General features: G+C 42.5%; 2 protein-coding genes across 2 annotated transcripts; one reads left to right on the top strand and one right to left on the bottom strand.

The window, feature by feature from the left end:
* Positions 1-294: 294 nt before the first annotated feature.
* fbxo5 (F-box protein 5) lies at positions 295-4,567 on the bottom strand. The gene is given in 7 exon segments (XM_061690340.1): positions 295-657; positions 1,485-1,610; positions 1,612-1,725; positions 2,396-2,486; positions 2,603-2,773; positions 2,912-3,496; positions 4,453-4,567. Coding segments are annotated over 6 exon segments (1,326 nt in total). The 5' UTR covers positions 3,472-3,496; positions 4,453-4,567; the 3' UTR covers positions 295-393.
* Positions 4,568-5,477: 910 nt separating this feature from the next.
* On the top strand, positions 5,478-10,836 carry mtrf1l (mitochondrial translational release factor 1-like). The gene is made up of 8 exons (XM_061690081.1): positions 5,478-6,160; positions 6,220-6,293; positions 7,226-7,330; positions 8,040-8,118; positions 8,195-8,358; positions 9,245-9,362; positions 9,454-9,590; positions 10,027-10,836. Exons 1-8 carry the CDS (start codon positions 5,749-5,751, stop codon positions 10,237-10,239), a joined length of 1,302 nt encoding a protein of 433 aa, XP_061546065.1. The 5' UTR covers positions 5,478-5,748; the 3' UTR covers positions 10,240-10,836.
* The last annotated feature ends 24 nt before the right edge of the window (positions 10,837-10,860 follow it).

Raw genomic sequence — 10,860 nt, 5'->3', positions numbered from 1 at the left:
TACAAACAGTACAGTAAATATGCACAACGTTTCCAAGAGAACTTACATTTATTTAAAACAAAATAGCACAATATACATATATAAAAAAAGGTTAATATTTACAACCACTTTAAAACACATTTAAAACAACTTTAAAGTGTCAGCATTTTCATTTGTCTCTTTTTTTTTTTTTTTGCACTCACTGACGAAAACACCGAGAGCCCCGATTGGGTGACAGTTCAGGATGCTTTTGAGAACAAGTGCTTCAGTTAATTCAGTCGGGCCGACCGTGGCGGTATAATTTTAACAGTCTCGCTTTAAATCAACATTTAGAAGCCCACGGCAACAGCCCCTTTGAAATCCCACCTCTTTGGCAACAATACAGAAAAAGGCAAAACACCCGCACCCTCCCAGTCACAACCTCCGTACATTCCTCTTGCTCAGCGCGCTGCCAGGAAGGACGGAGTAGGCGCTGCCCGAGGCGGGCAAGCGGGTGTGGCAGCGCGCCATCCGGCACGGGGCGGAGCCGTGGAAAGCCTCCTGGCAGAGGGTGCAGAAGACGAAGTTGCAGCTGGGCCGCGTGCACGTGGCTCGCTGGGCCTCGGCAGAGTGCGCCGCGGGCGAGCCGCACTGCCTGCACCGCCGCAGGGACTCGTCCTGCTTCAAGTTGCTGGCGGCCTGAGGGGACGGATGGAAGAATACGTCATAATAGGACTTTGAAGAGTACACTTTTGGCTTTGACGCCAGAAGTTTCAGAAAAGTATGACATTTGACAGACAGCATTGCAGATCAGGATGTGATTAAAGTGTGGACTAAAACTTAATTCAATAGGTTTCACAAAAACATGCCATTTATCATTTAGGAACGATAATCACCAATCAGCCTCCATTTTAAGGGCTCATTGGTATTGGAATTTGACATGTATTAAAATATCACTTTGGCATCAAGCAACTACGCTAAAGTGAAGGGAGGAACATTTCATCAGACCATAGCCATGTCTATATAAAAAAAAAAAAATAAATAAAAAAAAAAAAAAAAAAATGTTATCTTTAGCATCTATAAGCAATTAAAACCCTTTTCTGGCTGGGTGTCAATTACATTTTTTACTATTTGTGGCCAGGCTCTGATTCACTGTAGTATTATGTCAAATTATTTTGTATAGCCAAGTATTCTGATATTGACTTTTTTTTTTTTTTTTTTTTTTAAGTTTCATGCATCACCAATAAACAATGCAGTACTGTGTATGCACGTGAGGTGCAGGCATTATTTTTGTCCGCTTTGGGACTTCACCATCGTAACTAGTATGACTGAATGTGTGTATGTATTAACCGGGAGAGCGACGTGGTCGTGGACGTACTGTACTGTTGGATAGCTGTTTCCTGGCTATAGCATTAGCCCATTAGCCACCGTGGCGTACAGATGTCATATGAGGCTAGCGGCAGGTGTACCGGGAATGTGCTTTTGATTACTGTAGTTTGTATTATTAGACCCATTTGTTCACTGACCTGCAAGTATTCGTTGAAGCGAGAACTCTGCAAGTGAGATTTGCCGTTCCGTTTCTGCGTTGGAGCAGCAGACCGTCTGTTGACACCGCCGCTCGCCAAAGAGGAGGATGACGACGACGACGACTGACGACGGAGGAGGGTGCGGAGAGGCCACTTTCTGCATGCAGGACATCACCACCCGGGACGCGACCACATCTCTCGTCAGACCGCAACTCTTTAGCTTCACGAAGCTTAATGACTCCTAAAATTTTAAAAAGGAATGGGAAATACGTTTTTTTAAATATTTTTTCTCTCTAGAGAATTTTCATACAAAAAAAAAAAGTACACATTTGAAAGCAATTGTTCATAAATTTGAATCCCGTACAGTTTACAAACATTTGCTTTTGTGTGAATGTTTTTTTTTTTTACTCAATTAAATGTAAAATATAAATCTTGGGGGGGGGGGGGCAAGCAGTTAAAAACTTATAAAAAGTTAAATAGTTATAATTTAATAAGGTTGTTTTTTGGCAACATGTTAAGTGTATTTATGGGGGAATACAATTTAAAACAATATAAACAAATTGTTAATAAAATGTGAAATATCTGGACGAGAGTAATGTTGTAATAGATTTAATCTAAAAATCTCCAACAGATTTAATATTTGAAAAAATCTACTGTAGTAGATTGAAAGTAACATACTCAAAGCAACTTAAAACTTAATTTATGGAGTGTTATTGCCCAAATTAAATAGGAATTAAAGTGATGAGAATGAGAAACTGTATTAAATGGTCTATCAATTTAGATGGAAAATAATGGAATTTTGAGCATTTGTTTACTGCATGTATCAAAGTAGGTCTTCGGTACTTTAAACATACGTAACGCATTAAGACGCGTGTGCACACGTGCAAGTGTGTCTGTGCGCGCTTGCTCACCTGAAGCGTCTTTTCAGCTTGCCGGCACCTTCTCAGCGCAGCGCTATCTTCACGTACGATCTTCCTCCACGTCCTGCTCACCTTCTTGCAACTGCGGGTTGCCGAACAAGCAAAGCGGCGTTGGTACTGTAGCTCACGGTCACGGTCACGACGACAACAACGGCGCCACCTAGTGACCACCAGGAAACTTCGACTTTCTGCGGCTACCTGATGAGGTCCATGTCTCCCAGAAGGGCCAGGATGTTGGCGAGGATGCTTCTCATGTTCTTGGACAGGAGAGACGCGAACACGTCCACAAACTCGCAGCCCATGCCGCCGCCGATCACCTGGTGCAGCAGATGATCCTTGGCCAACTCCGTGATGACACTCCAGTCGTACCTGAGGAAACCAAACAAACGAACAAAATCTATTAGGAATCGGACTACAGAGTTCCCAATCATGTGAGATTTTTTTTTTTGGGGGGGTGCTAGCCTCCATTTGTCAAGTTCGTGACTCTGCTACCAATGCAGTACCTACCTCTTATTCTTGCTGTAACTCTTGGCGAGCTCTTGACACACGGCTTGCTGGAACTTGATGATGGGCAGGTTGGGGTTGTGGTGGTGCTCAGCGGGGGTGGATGACAAGGCAAACATGGGTGGTTTCTGCCAGCAGTGGTCCACGGGCGTGGAAGAAGCCCCCAGGCTCACAAGGCAGTCTAAAACCGTACCCTCTTGACATAGATTGGACCGTTTTGGTGTCACACATGGAGGGAGCAGGGGCAGCGGGATTTTGGTTTTGCCCTGACCGTGATTGTCGTCTTCGTCTATATGACTGTTGTACAAGGACAAGTAGCCGCTGTCATTTAACGCCTCGTCGAAAGTCCTCTCGTGCGCCTTTAGGGTTCGGTTCTCTTTGTCACGGGCCGCTCCGAGGGTGTCGTTGTGGAACAACACTGTGGACACCTTCTCAGCAAGGGGCTTGAGAGCGAGGGGGTCCTTGATGGGGGAATCTTTCCCACGGAGGCCCAAGGGCTTCTCCGGGGAGCCTCTTTCCATGTTCCCCTTGGCTTTGGCTGCGTCATATTGCGGGCACTTCATGTTGGCTTCCTCACAGTCGAACACACTGCAGAAAGAGAGAGGGTTTAACTCAAAGTTTGACCATATCACAGAGGTGTATTTACAACTGAAAGTGTCAGCTTCCTACAGATTGCTCTTGTTCTGGTTCCGAATGTGTAAATGTGTTGCTGCTCAGTGTACGGGAACATAGAGACGTTTTAGATCTTTTTGTTTAAGCTGTAGATGCCAAATATGCATTGTAATTGCAAGGGTTGGCAGTGAATGTGGTCAGCATTTATTTATTTTTTAAAATTGCCCTGATTCTAGTCACATTTCTAAGCATTTCTCTAAAATTTATACCTGCTAGTGTAAGCCTACTTTTGGCCTACCCTGTACAAGTGGAAAACAGGACCACACCAAAATCCTACACTACTTGCCACGTTTAACAGCCTAAAATAATTACAACATATGGAGAAAAAAAAAAAAAAAAAAAAAAGCATGTAATTGCTTAATGGATTGGTTGTTAGTGTGTTTAATAAATGAATGTTGAGGAATCTTTCGACTTTCCTGTATGCAGGCCTGGGAGGAACAAGTTCACCCCTGGCATAGGTCGCGTGCAAGCTAACGTTGCTACCTCAAACATGGAGAAATTGGCAAATAACACAACACTGAGAGCATTTCAGGGTACCCCACAAGCCTCGAAAGTGGTCGGACATTGTTTCGTTACAGTTTCCAGTGAATTAAGACCATTTTGAAGTCATATAGATTTGGCGGGGACCAGCCATTTTGACTCTATACTAACTGACTTTTTTTTTTTTTTTTTTTTTTTTTTTAACTCAAGCACAAATGATTTAAAAAAATAAATAAAATACCATAACGTCTTATTAAATACGTTAAAAATACCAGGAAGACGCATTATTGGTTATATAAAACCAAATATCCTCAAACGTATTGGTATTGTACATTTTCGTTGTATCCACTTGACACCTCGGTGGCTGCAGAATACGAATAAAAGTGACTCACCTGAATGTTTCTTCGCCCCGTTTCTATAAAGCCACCGCCTTTGTTGTGGCTCAACTCGTGTTTTGAGGTTTCCGAGAAGACGTTCAGCGCTCAAAAAAGTCGTCCTCCCATCGCCTCAACGTTTCGAATTTGGCGAAAGAAGGCGCAAAAGCATTCAAAGACAAGCGGGTGTTTCACCATTTAAACCTTCGGCCAATCAGCGGCCGCGACAGCTACCGTTAGGCGGAAGTGACGTTCTTTGAATGGAACGCGCATGCGCGGTGCAGCGCGGGCCATTTCCTATTAAAACCGGCAGCCAATCGCGAGCGACGTTGTGGAAGCGGGCGACGCGGTCTGGCGAGATTTCAGGGCGCATGCGCACTTTAAAGCGTGGCGTTTGCAGTTAGTTACCTGCTACTTCACAATTTCACTGAGTCAAACTTACTCCGAAACGACGTTCTACTACAGCTCTGCTAAAACACAAAACATCTGGAGGCAGAATTCCCATGCCGAATGAAATAGTACTTAGTTACGTGTAATATGATCGCAATAGTAGAGCATTCAGACTGGAATATATAAAAAAAACCACACGAAAAAATAAACGGTATTTTTTTGGGAGAGAGTTCGACGTGAACCCCCCTCCGCGTCAAATACTTTCCATCCCTAGATTAAAATGTTAAGAAAAATGTGAATGTTTAGCTTACCCTCAATGTCGTATTTAAATAACAAAGCAAATAAGTGGCTTGAAAATGCTGGTCAATTGGTCATTTCACGCCTTTGCATGGAACCAGTCAGATAAAGACAGGTTGCATTAGTGACCTTAATTGTCTATTTGTTGATGACTGAGGTCACTTGAGCAAAGAGAGAGAGCGACAACAACACAGCAACTGTTACGCCTTATTTAAAAAAAATAATAATAAAAAAAAACAATTCAGTCTTTAATTCGTCAATTGATTTATTTTTTTAAACTACGTTGTTTTTTTTTAAACCAACAAGAAGTTCAATACTGCGCATGCGTTCAATATTCAAAATGGCTGCGTCCATCTGCGAGGGGGTGTTGTGAATTTTCTCACGATGCTTGTCAGTCTTTGGAATATATTTGACGGAAGTTTGCATTAGCGTTATGAATCTCATTATCTCCGGGAACCTATTTTATCAAACCTGAACGTTCGCTATCTTTTAAGTTGCTTGTTTGTCTTCACAATTTATAGTACATTCAATTTGACAGTGCCAGCCACCGGTTGCAGGTCACTTTTGAACGAATCGTGATGGTGGAGACTGTTTCTGCAATGAAATAGTGGATCCAACCATTCAATCATGTTTCTCAGAAGAGCTATTCACCTCCGACCTAGAGGAAAGGAGTCTGCCTTCAACGTCCTCTTTTGTCGTTTTACAAGTTATTCAAGTTTAATGAAAGATGTTTGGTTTCATAAACACTGCATCAGAACCACAAGGACTTTTCACACCGCCAGCCGGCTGAAGGTGGCCAAGTTATTATCCCTCGATGAACTGTTCTCCAGGAGATCCCTGCTGGACTACCTGGGAAAAATGGAGTCGGAATATAGCGGCTTTTTGAGGGCAGTCAACAGCGATGAGCAGGAGCAGAGCAGTGCGGAAGAGCTGAGGGCCAAGAGGACCAGAGTGTCCCTGCTGGCCCCCCTCACCCAGACCATCAGGGAGCTGGACGTCAAGCAGAAGGAGATGAGTGAGATGGAGGCGCTTCTCAAGGGTGAGTACGACTCTCCCGGAAGTAAGGAAGGCGTTGTATAATTCTGGGCGTTCCCGCAGATGAAGATCTCCGAGAACTGGCTGAGCAGGAGCGGGAAGCCTGTTCACAAGACATCCGTGACCTGAGGCAAAAGGTAGCTAATTGTTGTGTTAATCATAAAAAAAAAAACATGTCTATTAATTACTTTGTTTTATATCGCAGATTTTTCGCGACATCTCCGAATTTTGCAGTGATCATTTTTTTTCAGATGAACTAATGTCACTGCAGACTCTTCTACCAATAAACATGAACCAGGAGGAAGAAATTTGTAAAAGACAAAGAATCTCCAAAGTTTGGGATCGTCCCACATTTAAAGATAAACTGCCATACGTCTGTTGCAAAACACAACTGACGTACAGAACTACACATCAACGGTTAAGTAAACATCATTAGCTAATATCGTTTACTACTGCTAGTTAGAACAAATTGTAATCCCTCCAGTTGCTCAAGGATAAACACTGTTGCTGGTGCACTTTCAACAAAGAAACAGTCACAAACTAAACACGTAACAAGCACATTCATGCACTAGCTGCACGGCCACAACTGATGCCCAGTCACTCAACGTGCAGATTAGCAAACAGGTTAGTCAGTTAACAGCCAGAAAATTCTTCACTCTCATTTGCCGACTCCCATGTCACTCAACAGGCCGCCACCCGCCCCCCTTTTTCAAAGTCGCACACGTTCAAAGTCACAGATACTACTGCGTAGAATGTGAGGATGGCGACCACAAGTGGACCACAAAAATACCAGTACCTCACGTGCATATTTTGTATTGGTAATAAGTAAAATCTTTTTATGAGCGTACTCAAGTGAAAAATGGGATGATCTGTAGAATTGATTTTAGAAATATTACAAAGCCCCAGACCCAATAGAACGTGTAAGGGTATGACAAAAGGTTTAAGAACGTGGAGCGTCATCAAACTTTCAAGAAAAAAAAAAAAATATATATATATATATATATATCTGCTTTCTGAAATTCTGAGCTGCTGTTAAATCGTTAAATCTACTTTCCCCCCACCATTTTAGATATTAGATCTTTTGATCACGCAGGATGAGACTGATCTGAGCGACCTCGTGCTGGAAGTGACGGCAGGAGTTGGCGGACAGGAGGCCATGCTGTTTACTGCTGAGGTTGGTCTTATTTAAAAAAAAAAATCTAAAGTGTATATACAATATGTATCTTCTAAGTACAGTGGCAGGCAGTGCATTTGGTACCTGAGCATTCAGTTGGGACTTAATCCACGTCGCCATTAGAAACCATCAACATTTGACAAATGCAACATAAAAGCTCCCAATTCTGCCACATAATATGGAGCAGTTCAGAATCAATATTTATCTAATAACATGACAACAACAAATTGAAATAAAATACATCATCCCCACCAAAGATGCTGATTATTTAATGTATTGCAGATTGTAACAGATGTGTTTTGCTACTCAAAGTTGTCTGACCAGAGGATGGAAAAATGCTGATGTCGAGGCGCAGCGCTCTTGAAATCTGATTGGTTAAAGAATCAGTCCCATTGCTTATATAGTTTAAAATACGTTAACATGCCAGCACTACTGATTGTGAAGGCCCTGGGCGAAATAGGTTAGCATGGCAACACACAGAGGCTGAAATCCGTTCGGACAAAACATCTAACGTCCGTGTACATGTCCTGGAAGGAGTTCAGCCAATAGAAATACTACCGAATGCAGAAGATAGATAGATAGATGTTGGGAATAAATGAATATAATTTCATGGAACAAATATTAGAACCTCTCACCACTGGCTCAGTATAAGGATAGTTGTGGAGATGAAATTTCATAATAGTAACTAAATCCCCCCCCCCATTTGAAGCTGTTTGACATGTATGAGGGATTCGCTCGGCACAACGGCTGGTCCTTTGACGTCCTGGAACACATGAACAGTGACTTAGGTCAGTCAGTGGACACACAAATAAAAGAAAGCACACACAGGAAAAGTTGATCATTGTGCCCTTCACCTGCGCCCAGGCGGACTGCGTCACGCCTCGGCTAGCATCAGCGGCCGTCGGAGCTACCAGACGATGAAGTTCGAAGGCGGCGTTCACAGAGTCCAGCGCGTCCCCAAGACGGAAAAGCAGGGCCGCATGCACACCAGCACCATGACCGTGGCCGTGCTGCCCCAACCCACTGAGGTACAATCAGGTTGTGCGTCAAAACAGGAAATCGATTTTTTTTTATTTTTTTAATATATATATATTTCGATCATTTATGTAATATTCATTACATTTAAAAAAAAAACATGAATACACATAACTACATGTGCGAAGCAAAGTGCATATTAATTTTGTCACAAAAATGTATACACTCTTTGACGACCCATAACTCCTGTATTATTTTGTTTCGACTGTTATCTTTGATCCGGCACGGTGAGGGGACTGGTTAGCACATCTGCCTCGCAGTTCTGGGGACCGGGGTTCAAATCCCGCCCCCACCTGTGTGGAGTTTGCATGTTCTCCCCGTTTCCTCCCACATCCCAAAAACATACGTGGTAGGTTGATTGAAAACTCTAAATTGCCCGTAGGTGTGAATGTGAGTGCGAGTGGTTGTTTGTTTCTATGTGCCCTGCGATTGGCTAGCGACCGGTTCAGGGTTTTTGCTTATTGGTGGTTTATCCCCATTTATTCAATATTTTTTGGGTTAAAAAAAATAAAATTAAATGTAATTATAAAGTACGTCACCTACCGCCGTATTTCCGCTATTCGCGGTCCGAGCCGTTCTCTATTCTCTGGAAATAGCGGGGGTCCACTGTAAATTTAATGGTTTTGTCTTTAACTCATTAGGCTTGTATCTCATGTTATAAAAAGTCTGCTCAAATGCTATTTTTCCTAATATAAAAAATGAGACCAAAGTAAATCACTTCAAAATTTTTCCCACCATTGATGTGACCTATAACCTGTACTTTGGCCGCTGATTAAAAGTGCCTCTGATGAACCCTAAATAAAGTTCAGCCGTGTATGTAGGCCCATGTAGGTTTCTTTGGATATATTAAGCTGGTTCTTTTCTTGTGTTCTTCCTCAGATCTCCTTCACAATAAACCCTAAGGACCTAAGAATCGAAACGAAGCGGGCGAGCGGCGCTGGCGGTCAACACGTCAACACCACGGATAGCGCTGTCAGAATAGTGCACCTGCCCACTGGTACGATACGCAGTTTACGCACCCTGCAGCTTTGCCCCTTGACAAGTTGTGAATCCATCCCAACCATCGAGCTCCTGTGTGTGTTTCCAAGGTGTTGTGGCAGAGTGCCAGCAGGAGCGGTCTCAGCTCAAGAACAAGGAGAAGGCCATGAAAGCTCTGCGGGCAAAACTCTACAGCTTGAAGCTGGAGGAGGAGACCAGCAAGCGCTACAATCAGCGCAAAGTGCAGGTACTGTACATGCTGCATACTGCAAGGTACAATGACGTTTGTTTGTTTCTGGTGCTATAAAACACAAACTAAAGTCAAATTGACTCTAATAACCGCACTATTCGCCCCTGAAGTTGAAGGACCATAGCCCTATCTCATATAAAAGTGGTGCTTTGTCGCCACCTTTTGGCACATACAGGCACTTCTAAACCTATTCTATTCTATTCACTAAGAATGCTACAGTTTTTCTTCTAACATTGCCTGTGCAGTGAATGGAGGCTTTTCGAGGATGACAGTTTCATTTTGATTGACATTATTTCCTGTAGGAACAATGATCGATATACAAGTGCATCTCAATAAATTTTTTTTTTTTTTTTTTTTTACTGATGTAAATGAACCTTTCCACCATGTTCTCATGTATTAAGATGCACCTGCATTCTCCATGCTTCTCCGACAGATCGGCACCAAAGGAAGGTCCGAGAAGATCCGGACGTACAACTTCGCCCAGGATCGCATCACGGACCACCGCATCGGTATGACGCTGCATGACGTCAAGACGTTCCTGCTGGGCGAGGATCTGCTGGACGAGATGAACTCCTCCCTTCAGGAATTCTCCAACCAGGAGGAGCTCATGGAACTTTTGGGGGAAAACGACAACAAGGAAGGATGATCATGAGTTTGGATTAAGTGTCTGTTTATCAATTCAATCCTTGACATTCACTTTTAAGGAACCTTACAGTCGTCAACAATTTTCCTCAGATTTTGGACCTGGACTGCATGTATCTAATATTGCTAATTTCCGACACCATTTCATTTTGGAACTTACTCACAAAAAAAAGGCCTTAGAAGTTACTATTAAAGTAAGCTTATTCTAGGATAAATATACAGTATTTGCCTTTGGAGCATTCCCTGTCTGCTACAGTAATAATGTCAGTTTCAGGATAACCTTATCATTTTATACATGTATGAAATAATATGAGAAGACATCAGATGATAGAAATAAATAAAGTCACGTCTAACTCAAAACTGTTCCAAAATAAACCCATGCATTAATATTGCTGTCCAATAAAAGTTATTCTAGATCTCCATATTCAATTTTTAGCTCATTTTGTACTTATGCTGAAAACAACAACAATACACAACAGCAGCATATTTTCTTTGTGTGCTAACTGTTTTGCTGTATGGGCTGAATCACGATTTTCTGATCTTATGTCTTATTTTTTTCCACTTTTGGCGAGGAAAAAAAACAGCTCGTAAGCCAAATGCAATGTACATTAAATAAATGTAAACG

The sequence above is a fragment of the Phycodurus eques genome, chromosome 11 (assembly GCF_024500275.1).
Source record: "Phycodurus eques isolate BA_2022a chromosome 11, UOR_Pequ_1.1, whole genome shotgun sequence".
NCBI classification, from domain to species: Eukaryota; Metazoa; Chordata; class Actinopteri; order Syngnathiformes; family Syngnathidae; genus Phycodurus; species Phycodurus eques.
This window is presented reverse-complemented; position numbering and strand designations above follow the sequence as displayed.

What these genes read in the sequence shown, in the direction of transcription:
- mtrf1l (XM_061690081.1), top strand. Translation starts at nt 5,749, where the DNA reads ATGTTTCTCAGAAGAGCTATTCACCTCCGACCTAGAGGAAAGGAGTCT. An exon ending in GATGGAGGCGCTTCTCAAGG is followed by an intron (nt 6,161 to 6,219) that starts GTGAGTACGACT and finishes GCGTTCCCGCAG; the next exon opens with ATGAAGATCTCCGAGAACTG. An exon ending in TGCTGCCCCAACCCACTGAG is followed by an intron (nt 8,359 to 9,244) that starts GTACAATCAGGT and finishes GTTCTTCCTCAG; the next exon opens with ATCTCCTTCACAATAAACCC.